Here is a 22,434-nt window from a genome sequence, read left to right as displayed (position 1 = left end):
TTGCCATGTAAGAAGCATTCAGTAAGGGTTAACTATTCATATTTTGAAAACAAAATAATCTCCTCCATAGATGGTAATCCTAAAGTAGGTACTATTATTACCCCCTTTTATAGATGAGGAAACTCTATTTTAAATCAACCCAATGGAAAAGATCTAACAAAATCAGACTTAACAGTTTTGCTTTTCTCAGGGGAGATTGGAGGTGGACAGCATTATTTAAATTGGCCTATTATATCCATTTGAGGGATGACTTCTCCCAGCTGGCACCTGATGACAGGAAATGAGAAAAGAGATGGGATAGGACAAGTAGATAATGTTCTAATGTTCCCCATGAGACACTCCCACAATCAAATGAAAGTACAACACCACATCTCAAAATCAAGTGTTAAATGTTTTTATTTTCTTCATTCATTTGTTTTCTTCATTCATCTATTAAAAGATAAACTGAGGCACATTAAAACTTTCAAGAGTTTATTTGAGCAAACATGGATTTGAATCAGGCAGTGCCAATCTGAGTTGTCAAGAGTGCCGCACTCATAGAAGCTAGTGGAAAAGTTTTTATGGAGAAGACAGGAAGCAAAGAAAGGAAATCATTTGATTGGCTATAGCTTAAACAGTTGCCTTATTTGGGAAAGCTTAATCGGCTGCAAATGGTTGTCCTTAGGTTTCAACTTCTTCACCTTGAGTCATTATAGGAATTGACTCTGGCTTCGGTTTTAGTTTACTTACATAGGCTGCCAAGGCAGTAGGGCTACCTCAGGCTCCTGGCCTCCAAATTTCTGCCCATCCCCATTAGGTTAATAAAAGTAAGAGTTGAGGGGCATGTGTTTGGCTCAGTCAGGTAAGTGTCCGACTGTTGATCTCAGCTCAGGTCTTGATCTCAGTGTTATGAGTTCAAGCCCCGTGCTGGGCTCCACACTGGGTGTAGAATCTACTTAAATAAAAATTAAGAGCTGGCATTTTAGGAAAGGCTTTTACGAATTTGAATATACTCAGAGGAGAGTTACCAGGATATCCTACTCCCCCAGTAAGGGTTCAAGTACTGGGGCTTAACACAATTTACTTGACCTCATTGTTTCCTCATCTATAAAATGGGAAAAGTAAAGTGCCTACTTGATTGTGTCTCAGTGGGGTTTACAGGAGAGAATGTGTAAAGTATTTGCCTATAGTAAGTGCTTGATACAACTCCATTTTTATCACTATGTGTGAGGAAAGGTGGAAGGCAATGAGGTTGTCTCAAAGAAGACCACTGGGTACAGCCAGTGGGTGGTTAGACTAACAAGGGTCAGTCCTGCCTCTGTTACCATCCAAAGAGCCAGACCCATCAGACCACATTTCCACTGGAGGAAGATGCAATTGATCTCAGAAGGCTGCTGATTAGTTTTCCCTTGATTAGTTTATTTATTTGTTTCAAGCTCAGGCATTTTGTCATTTTTTTAGCACTTCCTGGAAGACAAGTGGTAACAGGTGCTGAGGCCTAAAAAAAATTATAGGAGCAAAAACTAAAAAAAAAAAAAATTATATCCACTAATTTAATTTTCTCTGAGAACAGGGTAAACAACAGCTTTGTTCAGTTTTAGTGTTAGAACACCTGGGTCTAGCTCATAGAAAACCACATAATCATTGTTTGAGAAGCACTGAGCTCTACTAACTATGGGCAGAGACGTGAGAAAATGAAATCCACAAAAATTAAAACTGTATCTCTAAAAGCATTAATCCTGCCTTAATATAATCGACAAGGATAAACTTGAAATGAGGCCCCTGGGGAAATTGCAAGTAACTGCCAATTTTGCTAATGATAATAAGTTTATTTTAATTGCTAATATATTCCTAATTACTCTAGATCTAAAATGTTTACTTCGCTGTCAGTCATCTTCTTTGATTTATGTTCTTTGTGAAAAGATTTTGTCATATCAATCAACCCTTTTCAAGTTTGGTGGCAGCTGATGAAAATGATCTCACCTTCCTTGTCACATAGCTTGGCTGGGCACCATTTGTCCAAAGGCAGAGGGAGGCCTTCCCTACCAAATCCTCTAGAATTCATAGCTTCCCGTTTCATCTGGAGAAAAGTAGTATTTTTAAGACTTGGTTACATGAACAAAGAGGACTGACACTGTCTATTCCAAACTCTGTTTTTAATCTGATCTTCTATCTGTTCTGTCTCCTCTATCTGGATGTGTGTGTGTGTCCAGTGCGTGTGCACACATATCCAAATAATTGTTTTAAGAGCATGATGTAGTTGGTATAAAGATTCCTAATCTCAGTGGGCATTTCAGGGTCCCATTAACCCATTTACTCATTTTTTTTTCTCTTTCAGCAAACATGTATCGAGCCCTTAGGGCTAGGGTAGAGTGGTGACCAAGCCTGACAAGGTCTTGACCATGACAGAACACATATACTTATCGAAGGAAATAGACAGCAAACAAGTAAACAAATAAATACTACATAAGATCATTGCATGTGATATGTGTTTTGAAAGAAAAATGGGGTGGTAAATTTAGTCTGGAGGGTGGCTACTTTGGATAATCAGAGTAGGTCACATATGGAGTGAATCCTGAGCATGAGAAGAAGCCAGGTATGTGAAGAGCTAAGGAAAGATTGTTCCTGGGGATAGAGAAAAGCAAAATCTCTCAGACTAGGAAGAGGCTGGCCTGCTAAAGGACAGAATAAGGCAGCTAGTATGATGGGGCAGATGCACAGAGAAATGTTAAGGGGTAGGTCAGCGGCAAATAACTAGGTAGAACCTTGTAAGGAGACAGGTTATTACTCCAAATGTGGTGGATACAAGCACATACAGAGAGAAGACCATGTGAGGACACAGGGAAAAGACTCTAGAAAACACGCCCTTCCCTCACAGCCCTCGGAAGGAACCAGATCTACCAACACCTGATCTCAGACATCTCACCTTCAGAACTATGAGAAAACAAATTTCTGTCACTTAAGCCACCCAGTTTGTGGCACTTTGTTACAGAAGTCCTAGAAAACTAATAATAGGAATCAAGAGTGACTACTGAACTTTTTATTTGGAAAACTAGAAGAATGGCATTTCCATGAACTAAGATGGTGAAGATGGTAGAGGGTCGGATTTGGAGGAGGTAGGAATTAGGAGGTCTGTTTTGGGCATATTAATTTTCAGATATGTTTTAGACATTCAGTGGAAACTTTGAGAAGGCAATTTGAGTGTATGAATGTGGAGTGGAGGTCCAGGCTGGGGATTTAGTTGGAGTGTTGTTGTTGTTGTTGTTGTTGTTGTTGTTTTTAAATAGAGGTGTTGACACCCATGTACATAGATGAGAACACTCTAGAAGTGAGTGTAGACAGAGAAGAGATCCCAGGGCTAAGCCTGAGCATACTCCAAAATTTAAAGTTGGCAAAATGTGGAAAAATGAGCAAGAGAGACATAAAACCAGTGAGGTAGGAGGGAAAGTCAAGTAAGAGAATTGCTTCCAAGAAGGAAGGACTGATGAACTATGTCAAATGCTGTTATAGGTCAAGTCAAATGAGACCTAACAATTAATCATTGTGTTAAGCATCATTGAAGGTTGTTGCAGCTTTGCCAAGGACTGGTATGGTGGATGGTGGGGTTATAATCCTGATGGGAGTAGGTTCGAGAAAGACTTGGAAGAGATTAATCGGGGGCCAAAAATTATAGGAGAAAAATCTACCAAGGAATTTCACTGCTACTGGGAGCAGAGCAATGGAGAAAGAGAGCAGTTATAAGGGATATGGAATCCAAAGAGGGCTTAATTAAGACAGGTGTTATTATAGCACATTGGCATGCTACCACTGTAGAAGAGAGGGCAATTCCTGGAGGAATCTCCATAAATAGATAAGAGGGGGTGGGCTGCAATCATGAGTAGTGAGTTGGCCTTAGATAGCAGCAAGGACTTTCCATCCACAGAACAGGAAGGAAGGAGAGTAGGAACAGATGCTTGTAGGTGGATAAATATGGTGCCAATGGCTGGTTGTGTCTTCTTAAGTGTTTCTATTTTCTCAGTGAAATAGGAAGCAAGGACATCAGCTAAAAATGAGGCTTGGAAATGATGTCTTGAAGGTTTGAGGAGAAAGGATAAGGTAGCAAATGGTCACCTGGGGAATGGGAGAGTGAATACAGAGAACAGGGTAAGATGATTGCCAGGCATCATCATCATACCTTGAGAGTTATGGTTACGAAGGTAAAGAAAGGTCTCCTGTGTGTTTTCTCTCAAGCCACATTCAGAGTGTGGTGAACTGCATAACAGATGGACCTTCAGAAGCAACCAGAGTTGTGGGTTTACCAGGAAAGTACAATGAATGGAGAAAGGCACAAGGGAATGACTTTAATGACAGCTCATGGAATCTAAAAGAATTTGATCCTGATAGCACTGAAAAATTGTTAGAGGTGAAGAGGTGGTGAGCCAGAAAAACTGTGATGGTTAAAAGTCCAAAATTGAGATTGTGAAGGAAGTAATGACAGGGTCCAGGGTTGACTGTGATGGTGTGTGACTATTTTAAGGTGGAAGACAAGATTAGAAGCACAGAAGCAGTAAAGGAAGTGAGTGGTCAGACAAGAAGCACGTAAAAGATTCTCAACATCATCCTCCATCAGGAAATGCAAATCTATCCGAGGATGGGGACCACTGCACTCCTCTAGGGCATAACTGTAATCAGAAAGATAGACATTACCAAGTGTTGGTGAGGATGTGGAGAAACTGGAACCCTCACACACAGTTGGTGGGGATATAAGATGGTGAAATTACTTTGGAAAATAATTTGGTAGTTTCTTAAAACGATAATATAAATTTACCATATGACCTAGCCATTCCATTCCTAGCTATATACCAAGGAGACATTAAGACATATATTCCCACAAAGACTTGTATGTGAGTTTCACAGCAGCCTTACTCGTAATAGCCAATGAGCAGAAACAACCCAAATGCCCATTAAGTAGTGAATCAGCAAACAAAATGTACTATATCCACATAATGGAATATTATTCTACCATTAAAAAAATGAAGTAGTGATTCATGCTTCAACATGGATAAACCTTGAAAACATTGTGCTAAGTGGAAGAATCCAGACCCAGAAGGCCACATGTTGTATGATTCTATTTATATGAAATGTCTAGCAAAGGCAAATCTATGGATAAGGGAAGTAAATTAGGGGTTGGCTGGAGCTGAGGGGTGGGAATGAGAAGTGACTGCAAATGGACAGGGAGGATATTTTGGGGGTGACAAAAATGTCTTAAAATTGGACTGTAGTGATGGCTGCACAACTCTATAAATTCATTAAAAATCATTGAAATTTATCTACTCAAATAAGTGAATTTTATAGGATGTATATTATAACTCAATACAGTTGATTTTTTGAATAAAAAAGAAAAATAAAAGAATGAAGGAAACTGGGTGGCCAAAGCATTTGAGGGGATATATATGTGTATATTGAAATCCCTAGGAAGAATGACAGGAATCATTCTGGAGTGAGTAACAACTAGGGAGGTGCTAACATCTTCGAGTAAAGAGGGGTCGGTAGTTGGCTGCATCAAGAAATGGCAGCAGACGGTGTAGTCTGATGAAATGAACTCCAAAATTAGAGATTTTGGGGGAGGAGGGACAAAGATCTAGAGGTGGCCATGAGAAGCAAGGAGGACACCCACCCTACTTCCAGGTTCAATGATATGAGGACTCTGGGAGAGAAAACTGAATGCATATGCTTATAATTTATAATTAATCACCACAATAGCCTGGTGAAGTCTGCAGGGAAATATCCTAGACTTGGAGCCAGACTTGGGACCCTAGTCTCAGCTCCACCAGTGGTTAGTAGTTGACCTCAACTTACCCCCTTGGACTCTCGACAATAAAATGAGAATAATAATCATTGTCAATCTCACAGTGTTCTGAGGGAGAAACAAGAGTAAGCATTTATAAATCCATCTCACATTTCATAGTAAGAGCTATTATCTTCAAGTACTCTCCATTTTTGCTGTTGAGAAACCTGAACTTCAGAGAGGTTAGTGATTTGTCCAAAGCCATACAGCACTTAAAGAGAAGACAAGGGTCCTGACTCTTCCAGTCCTCTATGCTGCCTCCCCTTTGCAAAGCCTCCTTTCAGCAATAACACCCCTCTAGGGTTTCTGTGCTGACTGTGAGATGGAAATAATAAGTAAACATTCTGTTTCTGCAGTGCCAAGAAATAATCAAATCAGAGAATTTCTAAAGCTAAATTAGAATAAGCCTGGTATAAAGAAGCATCTTGGAAAATCTAGATATAGTCATTGTTTCCACCACAACCCATGGCCGTCCTGCCCTCTTTCTCTGCACCAGCCACACCATATTCCTTGCCAGTTCTGTGTTGGATCATGTCCAGCCATCTGCTCTTTTAACAATTACTTATTGATTACCTTCTAAATTCCAAGCACCCTCTGTGCCTTGAGGAATCAAAGAATTCCTGACCCTCTTGGAACTTCTGTTCTGGGGAAGAAAAGAGGCCAGAGCAAGGGGAAGCCAAAGACCAAAACCAAACCAAGCAGATAATAAACTACATATACAAATGAACAAGAAAGATCATTTCGGAAAATGAGACAGTTCAGTTTCTGGGGGTGGTGGGAGTGGATGGGGAGAACATTCCTAGAAATGTCGTAAAGGCTTCTCTGCAGAGGTGGTATTTGCCTGATGAGAGGAAGCTGGCCCTGAGAAATTCAGGGAGAAGAGTGTTCCTGCTAGAGTGTGGCAGGTGCAAAAGCCCTGAGGTGGAGATGAGCTTGGTATATTGTAGGAACAGAAAGGAGAGCAGCATGTGACCATGGCATAGTGAGCAGAAGGAAATGTAATGTGAGACAGGCGTCTTCAACAGGAAAGTGAAATGATCTGATGTACCTTTTAGAAAGATCACTGTAGCTCTTGTGTGGAGACTAGGCTGTAACCTGGAACATTGGAAATAGAACATGCCAGGTAGGAAAATTTCTGCCTTGAAATAAGTTGTTCCCTGGTCTTCAAATGTCCCTTCCCATTTTCTTCATCTTCCAAACTCATACCCCTTCTTCAAGAGTATTTCAGAAAGATGCACAATAGCCAAAAGGTGGAAACAAGGGGAATGCCCATCAGTGAACGAATGGAGGAACAAAAGTGGTGTATCCATACAATGGCATATTATTCAGCCATAAAAGGAACGAATGTAGATAAACCTTAAAAACATCATGCTAAGTAGAAGAAACCAGACACACAATGTCAGGTACTGTATGATTCAATTTATATAAAATATCCAGAAAAGGTAAATCCGTAGACAGAAAGCAGACCAGTGGTTGCCAGGGGCTGGGGGAGGGGGCACGGGGACTGACTACTCAGTGGCTACAGGGTGTCCCTTCGGGGTAGTGAAAATATTTTGGAGCTTGATAGAGGTGGTAACTGCACAACACTGTGATTGCACTAAATGCCACTTTATTTTTTATGTTATTTTATATTTTTATGCACTTTAATTTTATGTTACGTGACTTTCACCTCAATTAAAAATTTTAAAGGAAAAAAGCGTATATTAGATTATTTTTTCTAGCAGGCAGGACAAATGTATTCCGACTAACTTCAGGTAGAAGGAAGGATCTATTGGAAAGACACTGATTCCCCTCAGAGGCTTCCAGAAAAAGCACTGGACAACCAGGCTGTGGGGGGAGCTGGTGGCAGGCGGAGTGCTGCCCGGGCCCCAGGCTAGCTCCAGCCCCTCCTCTAATCATCCCTGTCCCTGAGAGAAAGAGATTGGCCAAGCTGTGCCCCATGCCTCCATGCTCCCCAGGGTGTGTGGTCTGGGTTTGAGATCATAGCCCTCCCAAAACCCACAGATTGAGGGAGGGGGTCTTTGAAAGAGGGGAAGAAGGGGTATGAGGCAGAATAAGACGATAGAAGTCATAAGAAACACCCCTCAGCTTGTACATTCTTTCAACAGCATCTGTCTCGTCAGTGTTTGGGGGGGCATCTCCCCAGCTGGCACTGCCTGGGCGCTGGGGATGGAAGTTGTCTCTGACCTCCTGGGGCTTGTAGTCATGGGGAAAGATGGTCACCAGCTCTCTCCCAGTGGGCAGAATGCTGTGCAATGGAGTACTGAGGACACCAGGGAAGGTTTTCTGTTTGTCTCTTTGTAATCCAGGCAGAGGTGGGAGCACCACACGCTCCCTAAGGAGGTCTCTGTGGCTACCTGGAGTCACCTCTGTCTTACTGCTCATCACACTGGTGTCACTGCCTCCTTGCCTACATCACTCATTAGACTATAAACCCTGGGCTTCACGGAGCTCAGAACTAACACAGGAGCTGAGAGAGAAAAAAAAAAAAAGAAGGAAGGAAGGAAAGGAGGGAAGGAGAGAGGGAGGGAGGAAGAAGGGAAAGAAGGAGAAAAGGGAAGGGGAGGAGGGAGGGACAGAGGAGAGGGAGGAGGGAAGGAAGGGTAGGAGGGAGGAAGGGGGAGGGGAGGGCACAGTGATGAACCGATACACTAGATTTTAGTTTATGTCCTGCTTCCTTTTTGATAAAGCGTCTTTAAAACTAACTTTTTTGTGGCCATCTTCAACGCCACACTGGGGGTGGGGAGTCAGGTGACTTTCCTACAGAGTGACAGCTGATGGCTGCCCTTTCCATAAATCATAGCAGGGGGCTGGGCCTGTCATCTGCCAAGCCCTCTGCTTCCAACAGGACAATGGCCGCACGTTTGACCCCAGATGGTGGCTGTTTCCATGCCCCAAGTCCTTCTCACTGGGTGGCTTGTTTTCATATCTCATCAACCTTGCAACCAAGACAGTTTTCTTGGATAAACACCAAGATGTTGGCAGTGGCTGTCTCTGGGTTGAGGGATTATGGGTAACGTTCTCTCTTGTTTATTTGGACGTTCTTATTTTTGTTTAAACAAAACGATGGTGAATCACCTTCAAAATAAAGGAAAATCAAATTAGTCACTTCATGGAAGTGACTCCTTTCTCATGCCACTGTTTAAGTTCACTTTCTCTTGCTTGGTCTTCTCCATGGCAGTAAAGTGAGAGTCCCCGCCACCTGAGAGAGAACCACAAGACCTGGACTCAGGTCTGTTGTATGGATGAGCTTCAGAGAGGCTGAGGGACAGGCCCAGTATCACAAAGCTATAAATGGCAGAGAAGCTAAGTCACACTCTGTCTGTCTGACTTCAAGACTCATGTCGTCTTTCCACTCCTCTGCCTGGCATTAAGCACTGGAAGGAGTTTTTATTCAGCCAGACTGGCTCAGCCTTTGCCTCAGACCAGGGCTTACCTCTTCAGTCTACCACGTTACCTCATCACCGAAAAATTCACATGGTCCAGGAAGTTAGAAAAACGACTTTTAGTACTACTGTTACTGCTATTAGTAGTAATAATATTGATGGCTCCACTTTGGAAGAGCTTACATATATCTAGCACTGTATTAAGCTTTACATACTTTGCATGTGGACTCATTTACTACTCAAAAAAAAAAAAATGCTGTGAATTAGGTAATAATTTTATCCCATTTGATGGGTGGGAAAATTAAGGCTCAGAAAGATGAAATACCTTGTCCAAAGTGACACAACAGAGCCCAGCCCCAGCTCTGGTCTTCCTCCAGCCCAAATATCATGTTGTACTAGTGCTAGTTAGCGTTCAAAGGATATGATTCTGCAGACAAAGAAACCAGGAAGATGGGAAGGTGGAAGGCTCTAGGATATGCTTCTAGATTTTTCCTTTCGCCAAAAAGGAGAAGGAGAAAGGCGAGAGGAAGCACTGGAGCTGTTAGCACTGAGCTTCAGCTCTGTCCCCTTGCCCACAGCAGATCCCTTGCAGACTCAGCTTGAGTTTCACCCACGCAAAAGTGTGCCATCTCAATTTGGGTTGGGGTGGAGGATGGGCCACCTTCTCTCTCCACAATGCAAATGAAAAAGGACATTTTGCATTGAAAATAAAAGTCCTGAGGCACCAGCCTTTGTCCCAACCGCCCTCCCCCCGACACACACACTCCTGTATTGCATTTTCTTTGTTTTTATTTCTTTTAAGGCTACAAAAGGATAAAAAAATTTTTGCAAAGTGGTTGCCAGCTTTTAGTATCCACCTGCTAAATTGCTGCCCACCCCCTAGGTACCCCGTCTGGCTCCATGGCAGGTGTAGCTTGCAGCTGTAGCCCATTTCACCCAGCATGGGACAGATGGAGGGGATACAGCCATCACAGCGGGATAGATTTTTTTAAAAATACATGATCAGACCTTCATCAAGGCCTGGTAGGGAAATGTGGCATTGATGCAGAGTATGCCAAGTTAGCAGGTGTCTGCTCTGCTGTATTGCATGAGCAATAGAGGGATTCCTTTTGGGGAGGATGGGGGGTGGTTGGCATCCCCTGCGGCACAGGCAGATCATTTTGCATCTGAGTTGTTTTGAAGTAACTACAGTAGATTTTACTTGGGGAAGCACTGAGGGGAAATGGCACTGGAGTTTTAATGACCTGAGTAGAATCCGGGCTTCACCAATTATGAGTTGTGCGACGACAGCATGATGCATTCTGAGATCCACCATTCCTCATCTTTAAAATGTGACTGTGTCAGACTCTGCTAGAGCTCACCAAATATCCACATGCTCCCCTACATTTCCTGGCTTTCCCCACATAGTTGTGTGACCCTAGTCCTTATTTGTAGAGTGTAAGGGAAGGGACATGTCACTTCCCAGCCCAAGGCAATTAAGTGGGAGATCTTGGGGGCCAATGGCATGTTTAAAAGATAACGGAGACCTACCTCATCCACGTCAGGCATTACGTGGGTTTGCCTGTTACAGCAGCTACAATATGAAGTAATCCTTGGCAGGACCGTGGAGGGAATTATAGATAAGGCAGATACAACATCTAGCACATAGTAGATGCTCCATCAAAATGGCAGGTCTTTCCATGAGCTGGGTATGGCAATAGACGCCCCTACAGGTAGAGGTCCTCAAGCAGACCAGGCAGCGCTGGGTGATTTCTCTCTCCTGTGACATCGCATTCATGTAAAATCTCCGACAAACTAGATTTGAGAATCTTAAGGTACAAGAAAGAAGGTAAAGGTCACAGTTTGACTCTTTTCACTTAAGCTCTTGCCTCATGGAAAGCTTTCTCTGGAGTTAATACTTCTGGAGAGAATGACTAGGGCAGTATTTGATCTTCAAGGTGCCATGCCCTTCTCTTGTCATTTTTCCAGCAGTAATCAATAGTGAGGAGAGCAAGGACTGAGGGGTCACACAAACCTGGGTGTGATATCTAGGACCTCCTACTTGGCCTTCTTTGTGCTTGGGAAAGTTATCAAACCTCTCTAAGCTTAGCTATAAAATGGTGGTTTTAATACCTGCTAGTAAACCAATAGGATGTATGATAGATAGATAGATAGATAGATAGATAGATAGATAGATAGATGATAGATGATAGATAGAATGAACCAATAGGATGTATGATTGATAGAGAGAGGGAGAGAGATGTAGATCTAGATATATATTGATGTATATACAGACTGGTCCTGACTTACAATGGTTTGTCTTAGGATTTTTGCAGAAGCGATATGAATTCAGTAGCAACTGTACTTTGAACCTGTTAATGTTACCTTCATGGTGGAGGGACTTTACAGATGTGATTAAGTTAGGGATCTTAAAATGGAGAAATTATCCTGGATTATCTGGGTGGGCTCAATATAATCACAAAAATCCTCATAAGAAAGAGGCAGGAAGGCCGAAGTCAGAAAAAGGGATGTGACAGCAGAAGCAGAAGGATGTGTTTTGAAGGAGGAGGAAGGGCCTGAGGGCCAAGGAATGTAGGCAGCCTCCAGAATTTGGAAGAGCAAGGAATTGGGGTTTCTCTGGAGCCTCCAGAAGGAACACAGCCTGCTGACATCTTGACTGTAGACTCCTACAACTCATTTTTGGGGCATCAGACCTTCAGAACTGTAAGATAATAAATTTGTTTAGTTTTAAAATCGTCAAGTCTGTGGTAACTTGTTACAGCAGTGATAGGAATCTTATATAATTAGAGAGGAAAGGTCCTGGAAAAAATAAAATTGACATAATTATAAACTATTATTTTTATTTCTTTTTTAAAAAAGATTTTATTTTTTATTATCCATTTGAGAGAGAGAGAGAGAGAGAGAGAGAGAGAGAACACAAGCAGGGCAGAGGGAGAAGGACAAGCAGACTCCCTGCTGAGCAAGGAGCAGGATGCGGGGCTCGATCCCAGGACCCCAAGATCACGACCTGAGCCGAAGGCAGACGCTTAACTGACTGAGCCACCCAGGCACCCTAATTATTTTTACTTCCTCATCTAACTTTGAAATCATGTAAATACAGTGACCCTGTATAAACGTGTACACAACACAGGAACATAGGAAACAAGCAATTCTCAAGGCGTGCTCTCCTGATAGAGCATCAAAATGAAAGGCTCTCTATGCAATTAGCTCCCCATTAAATCCCTCTTCAAAGCACGCCACGAATGTGGTTTGGGACCACCTTCTGATCAGTTTCCCCACCTGTTAAAAGGACAAATGTATGGGACACAACCCAGATCTACTAAATCATTGTGCAAATCTATCCCAAGCTGAAGATAGTGGCAGGCTGACTAATGGTCCCTGAAGACATCTAGGTCCTAATCGCTGAAACCTGTGAGTATTACCTTCTAGAGCGAGCAAGAGGGATTTGCAGCCCGGATTATGTTAAGGCTTTTGGGATGGGAAGATTACCCTGGACGATCAGAGTGGAACTGAAATGTAAATACACGTGTCCTTTATTTTTTTAAATACTTTTGACTTTATTAAAGAAACTATAAAATATTGAATTATACATTTTTAATCACCATTATTTTAAGAATCAGTCAAGTCTCTTCATATTGCCAGCACGTTTCCAATACTTCCACATATCCTAAGTAATATATCTCTAAAAAATCTTGAAATCTCCTGTAAGTAGGCTGTTATCACTTTTCAACATAGACATTAATGATACAATTTCTTGGGTTTTCCCCATTTTTTTTTCATTTCTTTTTTCAGTTTATTTGCCTTATATCTCTTGGCCATTGCCACAGGATCCTCCAGGATACTCTAATGTGCTCTTTCCAGAATACTAATTAACTCGCCAGTAATCCTCCAATCATTTCTAGGGGTGAGGGTAATTGACACTCCAGTCCTCCCTGCTCTTCCCGTGTGCCCTATTCTATGCACATAGTCTTTGATGTTCCGGGGGAAATCATAATTATAGACGAATACATGTGTCCTTTGAGAGAGAGGTGGAGAGAGATTTCACTGCAGAAGAAGAGAAGGTGATGTGATGCTGGAAGCAAGTTGTGTGCTTTGAAGCTGGAGGAAGGAGCCACCTTGCCAGCAGAAGCTGAAACTGGCAAGGAAATAGATTCTTCCCTGAAGCCCCCAGAAGGAAAACAGTGCTGCCAACACCGTGATTATAGACTCCAGAGATATAAAACAATAAATTTGTGTCATTTTAAGCCACCAGTTTGTGATAATTTGTTACAACAGCTATAGCAAACTAATACAGTGTTCAATTAATGACTTGCCACCATGATTGCTCTTATGAGATAGATGATAGGTAGATGATAGATGGTAGATGATAGATAGATAGATAGATAGATGATAGATAGATAGATAGATAGATAGATAGATAGATAGATAGATAGATAGATGACAGATACATAGATATAATTTGCTGATGAATTCATTTATTTACTAGTATAGTACTTTTTTCAAATGAAATTAACTAAATACAAATAACATAAAGAGTGATATTTTGATATTACCATTTTAAGCAAAGACAATTTTCTCCACACAGGTGTCCAGCTGGGGAATATCATACAGAACAACATTGAATTGCAGGCTACATTTCCTTCAGGAACATATTCCAAGCAAGAGCAATGATAGGGAGCATCTTCTATAACCCTTCAGCCGGCTGGGTGACTGTACCATTTTTATGCATTTCAAGGCACTCTGGTGTTTTTCTTTTTTTTTGGCCCTTAAAGATTTTTTTCTCTTATATCTTTATTTTAATTGCACTTAAGTGAAAGGCAATCATGAGCCCCAAGAAGGCTGAAAACTTTGTAAAGAAAATGGTTCAAAAGAAGAATGTGCTGTCCCAAAGAAAGGCTCTCTCTTGCCCATTTTCCATTAACCTGCATCTGCTGACACCAACCCGCATCCAGCTGCTCTTTGGGGAGGATGATGAATTTTTTTCCACATTGTATTTTATGTGCAAACTGCGATTTATTTACTTTCAAGTTGGTATTGATTATAGAAACTTGTTTACATTATTCAATTAAAGCAGTTCAGTAAGGGAGAGGTGTTTGCTGGCAGGCCCAAGAATCTGCATTGTTACAAGTGCCTCATAGAATTCTCTAAATGAAAATTAATGTTTGAAAACATCTACCCAGTTAACATAACAATAAAAACATTTAAGGAAAAAAAAAAGAAAACATCTACACAGGTGGTTGGTTCTCTATCACAGTTCCAATTCTGTTCCCTTTCAACTGCTAGTGTTTGTAAAGGAGACAAATTAATATTATTTTCATGAGCATATTACAATTATGAGGGCAAAAATTAGATTTTTTAAAAAAAACACATAACTAAATAAAAATGTTTTTTCTCAATTATCCAGTTCCTCACTCCCCTCCAATAAAGCAGTTGATTCCAAGCAGACTGCAAATCAGACAATTTCTGGATATTCAGATTGAAGGCATTCATCAGAGACACTCCTAAATGGTTGTCAAATTTTGGCAAACGTAGATCAGAGATAAAAGAAAAGAAATGCATGATTCATCCACATAGACAGGAAATATGATAACTACTGCAATCACTGTGCACGCATGCACACACACACACACACACACACACACACACACACACTAGCTTGAGTAATCATAAGTAAGAAGAGTGGAGCCTCAACTTGGAGTAACTTTTATTTTTATCCCAGCTTGGTACTTAGTTAACCACTATTTTCTATTGTTTTCTTTCCCCACCTGCACCACTTCCTCTAGAACAGAAATCCTTACAGGGTTTTCCCCATATTTCTACTCCCTAAAGTTTATTCATTCATTCACCAACTATAGAGACACACATTCCAACATGCAAGAGCAGAGGGAACAGATTTTACCTTACTATGAAGTCATAAATGTGCAAAATGCACCCTGCTGATGCTAACACATAATTGGTAACATGGGATACCTGTGATGACCTTCATTTGAAAGAGACACTTGGGCCAGTGGTGAGCCATATAGACAGTCCCCAAACTCATAGGCTTTAAACTGAACAAAGAAGGTGGTTGAATGAAAATTGCATCATGGGATGAAAAGAGATGGACTTGAGAAGTATAAACTGTGAAAGAATAGACCCCTAATCTAATCTAATCTACAATGCTCAGTGCAGGACAGGCGTGGGACGGCTGCTCCATTAATGTTTGTTGAGTTGAATTAAGTGCTTGCATTCCACCCCCTTAGATTTTCATCCTTGATTGCTAGAGGAGCATCATGAGTCATCCTTGCCTCTAGATGTTAATAACCATGTCTTTGGCTTATTAGCTTCTGGATATGTTTATGTGTGAGGGAGAGGGTTGCAAAATCTTTAATATACAGACACAGAGCTCTTGGTTATAAAGGAAGTATTTTAAGAGATGATGCAGCAAATACATTCAAATTAATGAATATTCATGGCATATCCACTATTCTCAAGACATTGAGATGGATACAAGAATGAAGTCAATAGTCCTTGTTTTCACAGGTCTTAAATGCAACAGTATGTGTACAAGAAGCGGGGGAGGTGGCAGCAAACGGGACAAAAATAGAGGAAACAAGAGAAGAACAAGGTAAGTATGTATATAAATAATTAAAGGAGGGATCTTATTGAGGCTGTAGATGAGAGTGTATAGGATAGAAATATCATCCTAATCCTGATCTAATTTATTTTAGGAGAGAACAAACAAGGAGCTCAGAACAGGGGGAAGTGCTCTGAAAGCAACAGATGACACTTTCCCCTACAGGTCAGATATTGGCATTCAAAGAAGCCTTCCCTTCTCACATGTCCCCATCTCTCCCAGTCTGGCAAAACCTCCCTCCTGGTGTTCCCCTAGCCTCTGTGCTAACTCTGTACTTACACTTACCATACTAAATGCGACTTCACCTTGCCCTTTACATATCTCTTTAGACTCTGAAATCTCAAGGCCTTGGCATGGCAACCTTGGCACCTAGAGGCAATGTCTGACCATTAGGAGAGAGCATAAATTTCTGTTGAGCGGAACTGGACATTCACTATAGCATAGAATGTATTGTAAGTTCTCAACAAAGATTTAGTAGGTTAAGTGATGCCACTTTAGAAATCAAGGGGTAAAGATTTTACTAACCATCTTTCCAAGGTTCTCACAGTTAATGTGCAAAGAATTACCTAGAGAGGTTGTTAAAAATGAAGGCCCCTTGGAAATTTGGATTCAGAAGAGCTGAAATCATGGTAGAAGCTCTCCAGTTGGTTCTAGAGCAGATGCCCCCATGCCATGCATTGAAAAACTCTGCTCTCATTACAGAGTTCTTAACAAGGTGATACCTGTCTTTCTGATTAATTGTACAAGTTCATCTTAAAACCCAAAAAGAAGGGATTTGAACAATTTGCACCACCTGACAAGCAATGACAATGTTTTTACTTCTGAAAGTTGAGTTACAAAATGGCTTTGTGTGAAAATCTGCCCTTTAGACATTGTTGCTTAGTCCAGTCCTGAAGAGTGTGACATCTCAGCCCAGAAAACTGAGTGTGCATGTGAATCTGTCATCAGCGCCAGGCAAGGTGCACTCCTAAGTCTCCGCAGACCCAGAGAGTGACCTGCAGCCAGAGGGAAAAGGAAGTGAGTATCTTAGAGGAGTTCATGTCATTATTATACAAGGCCCAAAGAGTAAGAATTTCTTGGGTGGCCTCAGGACCCACTTTTCTTCTAACTATGAGGTTAAACAAATCTTAGCTATATCAATGCCTGCCCCCCAGAAACCTGGAATGCCAGGAAACAAAAGGAAATATCACTCAGAGTGTCAGGAAATCAATATTGGCTAGAGTCCTAAACAAAATCAATCTTCCCTAAGTCCCATTGTGATTTCAGAATTAACACAATGATTTCATAAATAGGGCAACATCATGTCAAGAGCAAAGGCCAGTAAACTAATTTGAATTACAGACATCCATCTGTCTCCAAGCTATGGGAGCTGGCCTCTGGCAGCCATATTGAAGAGAAGGTAATTAACACAATCCATCTTGTGATGGGATATGGTGTTTTGCAGACTGTTTGAAATTCTGTGAGCATCTCACCCAGACCCCAGTAACCCTTTGAAATATGATGAGCCATGGCAGTCAGCACACAGGGGGATCGTTAAGTGAGTGAGAGATAGCAGAGAAACCACACTTTGTTAACGGAGACCATTTCATGGGCAGTTTGCCAGCTATTTGGGAAACTATAAGATAAAGTCCTCTCAGTAGGAGGTATTTATAAAGGGCAGTGCTATGAATCTATAAAAGCACTTTGAAACAATTTAAAATTTTTAAATTCATGTTATTTATTAAGTCCTACCACCTCAAAGCTTAATTCTCTATTTTGAGGAATTTGTAGGAATTTAAGAGACAGGATGATAATGCTATTAGATTTTAGCATGAACAATAAGTATTCTTTAGGGCAAATGATCAGGACCTTCCCTGTATGTAGTCATTGCCATCTATCACTCAGCAAAAAGCATTCTCGAGAACAGATTATAGTCATCTCCATCCAGTCAATACTTACTGAGCATAGGTGGTGGATTTGACATGGCTGGCAAGGCCAAGAAATAATGACTTGACAGTGTCTTGGATAAGAAAGAGAAAATATTTAAGAATTATTTTTAAAGGACCAGAATTGGAATAAAATACAGGGATCAGAGGAATAATTTGAGAAGTGGTTACTTACAGGCAATAGTTATCATCAATGAGCATGTGAAGACACTGGCTATTATTCCTCCCAGAAACCATCTGAAACAACAGGATTTCTCAGGTTTAGCAAACTAATTATGCATTTCCAACATTCTTTTAGACTAACTAAAGGCTTATGATTTACTTTAAGAATTACTATAACTACAATAATATAGTGTGGCATTGGCCAAAGGATAGACATGGAGGTTAATGGCAGAGAATGGAGAGACCAGAAGTGAACCCATATGGATAGAGTTAGCTGAGTCTTAGCAGAGGAGCAAAATCAGTCTGATGGAGAAGGATAGCCTTCTCAGCAATGGTGTTGAAACAGTTGTATACCCACATGCAAAAGAATGAACGTAACACCTCATATTCATCACACCTCAACACAAAATTTAACTATGTAACTCAAAATGAGTCATAGTTCTGAAATGTAACCACAAAAGTATCAAATGTCTAGAAGAAACAAAGGAGAAAATCCATATGCCCACTGCTTTACAACCTTGCCCAAAAGTGTGTTAAAATTTTGGGTTTTTACCAATCTGATGGGTATTGTTTCACAGGGTGGAATTTCTTTTTAAGATTTTATTTATTTATTTGTCAGAGAGATTGAGAGGGCACGCACAAGCAGGGGGAGTGTCAGGCAGAGGGAGAAGCAGGCTCCCTGCTGAGTAAGGAGCCCAATGTGGGACTTGATCCCAGGACCCTGGGATTAGGATCTGAGCCTAAGGCAGACGCTTAACCAACTGAGCCACCCAGGTGCCCCACAGGGTGGATCATTTTTTTAAAAGAATAATTTCCTTATTGTTTTTATTTTCAAAACATGAATCACTGAAAGAAATTATAAATAAATACAGAAGGGAAAGGAAAATATCACCAAAAGACTCCATTGGCCTAAAGCAGCCATTAATAAATGTTGATGAATACCCTTTTAAACATCTCTTTGTATGCATTTAAATTGCACATTTGGATTTTTTTTTTAAAAAAAAACCTGAACTCCTGTATTCCCTACCCAGATCAAGATATAGAATATTTCCAGCAGTTCTAACATTTCCTTTGCCATCCTTCCTACTCTTTTCCCCAGAATTAACCATTATTCTTTTTTTTTTTTTTTAAAGAGAGACAGAGAGGGGGTTGGGAAGGGCAGAGGAAGAGGAAGAGACAGAACCTTAAGTAGGCTTCGTGACCAGTGCGGAGGCCCATGCGGGGCTCAATCTCACAACACGGAGATCATGACCTGAGCCGAAATAAAGAATCAGATGCTTAACTGACTAAGCCACCCAGGCACCCCATTAACCATTATTCTTATAGCTATAATAACGGATTCATTTTGCCTTTTCTTGAATTTTACATGTATCTGTAATCATATAGACTCTTGTGTCAGATTCATCCATGCTATTACACATATCAATAATTTTTCTCTTAACCAATCTCTTAAATAATCTTTTTTAAAATTTTTGAATAACTTTAGGGTTATGGAGAAGTTGCAAAAATAGCACAAAGTGTTCTCATTTACCCCTCATCGAGCTTTCCTGAGGATTAGCATCTTACACTACTATGGCATACTGTCATAATGAAGGAACCAACATTGGTACTTCACATTCAACTCCACACGACTTTTGGACTTTACAGTTTTTCCCTAATTTATCCATGTTCCACGAAGCCATCCAGGATGCCTCATGACATTCAGTCATGTCTCCTTAGGTTCCTCTGGGCTGTGACAATTTCTCAGACTCTCCTTGGTTTTGATGACCTTGACAGTTTTGAGGAGTCCTGGTCAGATAATCTATAGAGCATCCTCAATTTAAGTTTTTCTCTGGTTAGACTGGGGTCTGTAAGCCCACAGAGGCAAAGTGCCATTACATTGTATCAAGGGTACAAGGTATCAGTATAACTTAACCCTGTTGATGTTCACCTTGACCATCTGAGCATCTGAGGTCATATTTGCCAGGTTTTTCGGCTGTGAATTTCCTTTTTTCCCCTTTTCCATGCTCTGTTTTTTGCAGGCAAGTTTCTAAATGCAACTCACACTCCATGGATGGGGAGTTAAGCCCTTTTTTAGTTTGGGGGCGGGGAGTAGTGTCTACAGGAATTAACCTAAGAGGAACATTTCATTAATTAGTCCCATGAAATAAAAGTTTCCATGATCAACTACAGTTGGGAAACACTAAGTTAAATAAAGCTAATCATGTTTCTTCACTATGTTATTTCACTGGGCCTATATTATGCTAATGCACATATGATTCTCTGACTTGGGATAGACAATGCAGAGTTTTGCAAACTTATTTTTAACCACAGGACCTCCCCCACTTTTTGTTCTTTGGGTCCCATTGTGATCTAAAAATACTTAATACTACTTAAAACTCTTAATTATCTGGGATGCTTGTTTTAGAATACACTAGATCTAAATTAGTATCTCAAGGGTTGAGATCCAGGACTTTGTATTTAAAAGCACAACTCTCCCAAGTGATGTGAGGTATTTGGCCCTCAAGAGGTGGGACTTGAGAGCAAGCAACACTTGCTTATCAGAGTTCAAGCACCCCAAAACCCCAGGTCTGAACCATTTATCCCTGTTTCATTGATTCAACAAATACTGATGAGCCCCTGGCACTGGGGATACAGATGTGAACGAGACGCACAATGTCTCCACTCTCATGGAGCTCACATTCCTGCAGGGAGAGAGAGATCATTAACATTTAAACAAGTGAACATATAATAAGTCATGTGGTGATAAGAGCTCTGAAGAAAAGTAAAGCTAGGCGTGTATGGTAGAGAGTGGTATGCTATTTACAGGTATACAGGGTTGTCAGGGAAGGTCTCTCTGATGATGTGACATTTGAACACATTCCAGAAAGAAGTAAGGACACATGTTATGAGGCTTTCTAGAGAAGGCTGTACGAGGCAGAATAAAGAGCAAGTGCAAAGGCCCTGAGGCATGAGTGCATATAGGATAGAAGGGACTTGACCATTGCCCCAGAGACTTGGGCAAGAAAAGAACAAGAATGGCATGCTGGACAGAGGGTAGAACAGAAACATGCCTATATTCAGGCAAGAGCATTATGTGATCTGAGATGCTGAGTGGGCTTCCCTGGAACACATATTTTATGTTAGGATATAACAATGTAATGAGAAAATGGAGTGCAAGTGGGGACTCCACATGCCCTTACTGGGACTTCAAGTGCCCTTGAACTCTAAGCAGGGTTACTCAGGTTTTATCTGTAGCAGGGAGTCACTGAGGATTTAATTGAAGGACCATATATAATAAAATCCAATTCCTAGCAAGATCCATTGTCTTTTGTACACTTTGTGAGATAATGAGAGTGGGGAAGTGATAGAAAAAGGGGCACTTAAGGGGCACAGGCAAATGAATAAATTTTAACCACGGAGCTACTGAAAATGCATTGTCAAATCAGGTGAGGAAATTATCAATCAATTACAGCTTTATTAATTATGAAACACTGCTGTATGAAAATAAAATCTGAATTACCTTGCACATGCACAGATGATGAAGCACACAGCCAGCAGAATTGCTGGAAAGGAGACCTCTCGCCACAAACTGGTTTCTAATAGGAAAAATAAAAATAAATGAATTAGAAACCATTACTGATAATCTTGGAACAACAAAATTGTAATAACATTTCTTTTTCACACACCAAAGAAACCCTACAAAACACATTTTCAAATGGATGTCAGTTCAAGCAATTTGCCATAAGTAACAAGATAAAATTATCAAATGTTGTACAGATTCATTCATTAGATAATTTTAGCAAATAACAAATTTTTTTCTGTCTTTAAGAAATGATTATGCTACATAAACAGTTTGGGGCTTGCCTTTTACTACTGTAATGCTGGGGAAAGATTTTGTGGAATATATGTTAATGTCAGAAATCTCATTCTGGTGATGATGAGGATCATGCCTAAAATTTGTAGAGTGCCTTATAATTCACAAAGAGTCTTCATACCTCATTGAATCAGCACAACAAACTGTGAGGGAGGTAGGGACCCCTGTCATTGCTCTGCATGCGAAAAGACCAAGACTGAGAGATGATGAAATTTGCCCAAGGTCACTCAGCTCTGAGGTGTCAGAGCCAAGATTTAAAAACCATGTCTAGCCAGAACACAATGTTTTGCCTAAAATGGGACAGGGAAAGAGAATTGCAACTTTGCATACTGGGTGTCTCTAGAGGGCAAAAAAGAGAACATATATTATGAACTATTTGTCCTTGCAAAACTCTGCTATGGGTAAAATATTTCAGTGTTATAGAGCCACAGTGGAAATGACACAAAATCCTACAGCAATTATAATCATAGGAGTTAAACCAATCGTGAACCTGAGTATTACTCAAGTCACCTAAAAGAAATCAGAGCTGGCTTAAGGACCATCACATAAAGATCTAAAGGAAAGGATAAACAGACCTCAACTTAATTTCTGCCAAATGATTCAAAAGCTCAATTTTGCAGCAGTTGTTTAAAACTTGGAATGACTCTGTGCTGTGAATGTATTTATTTCTTCTATTTCTGCTA

The 22,434-nt window shown here is 40.7% G+C and overlaps 1 protein-coding gene across 8 annotated transcripts in view; it reads right to left on the bottom strand.

Annotated features, from left to right (window-relative positions):
• Positions 1-7,221: 7,221 nt before the first annotated feature.
• Positions 7,222-22,434, bottom strand: part of TMEM71 (transmembrane protein 71) — a 37,644-nt gene continuing 22,431 nt past the window's right edge. For 5 of the 8 annotated variants that reach the window (XM_088022751.1, XM_088022756.1, XM_088022753.1 and 2 more), the window contains 5 exons: positions 21,398-21,473; positions 17,909-17,970; positions 17,747-17,807; positions 10,723-11,000; positions 7,229-8,884 (listed from right to left, as the gene is read on the bottom strand). In XM_088022751.1, coding sequence (XP_087878877.1) covers positions 10,766-11,000; positions 17,747-17,807; positions 17,909-17,970; positions 21,398-21,473 — 434 coding nt within the window. In that variant the 3' untranslated portion in view covers positions 7,229-8,884; positions 10,723-10,765. Of the gene's footprint in view, positions 8,885-9,963; positions 11,001-14,879; positions 16,804-17,746; positions 17,808-17,908; positions 17,971-21,397; positions 21,474-22,434 lie in introns of those variants that run through there. The other 3 variants (XM_088022757.1, XM_088022752.1, XM_088022758.1) reach the window with 3 other exon arrangements.

Source organism: Eumetopias jubatus, unplaced genomic scaffold (assembly GCF_037043125.1).
Source record: "Eumetopias jubatus isolate StellerSeaLion01/CBP00866 unplaced genomic scaffold, mEumJub1_p1.0 scaffold_4, whole genome shotgun sequence".
Classification (NCBI taxonomy): Eukaryota; Metazoa; Chordata; class Mammalia; order Carnivora; family Otariidae; genus Eumetopias; species Eumetopias jubatus.
This window is presented reverse-complemented; position numbering and strand designations above follow the sequence as displayed.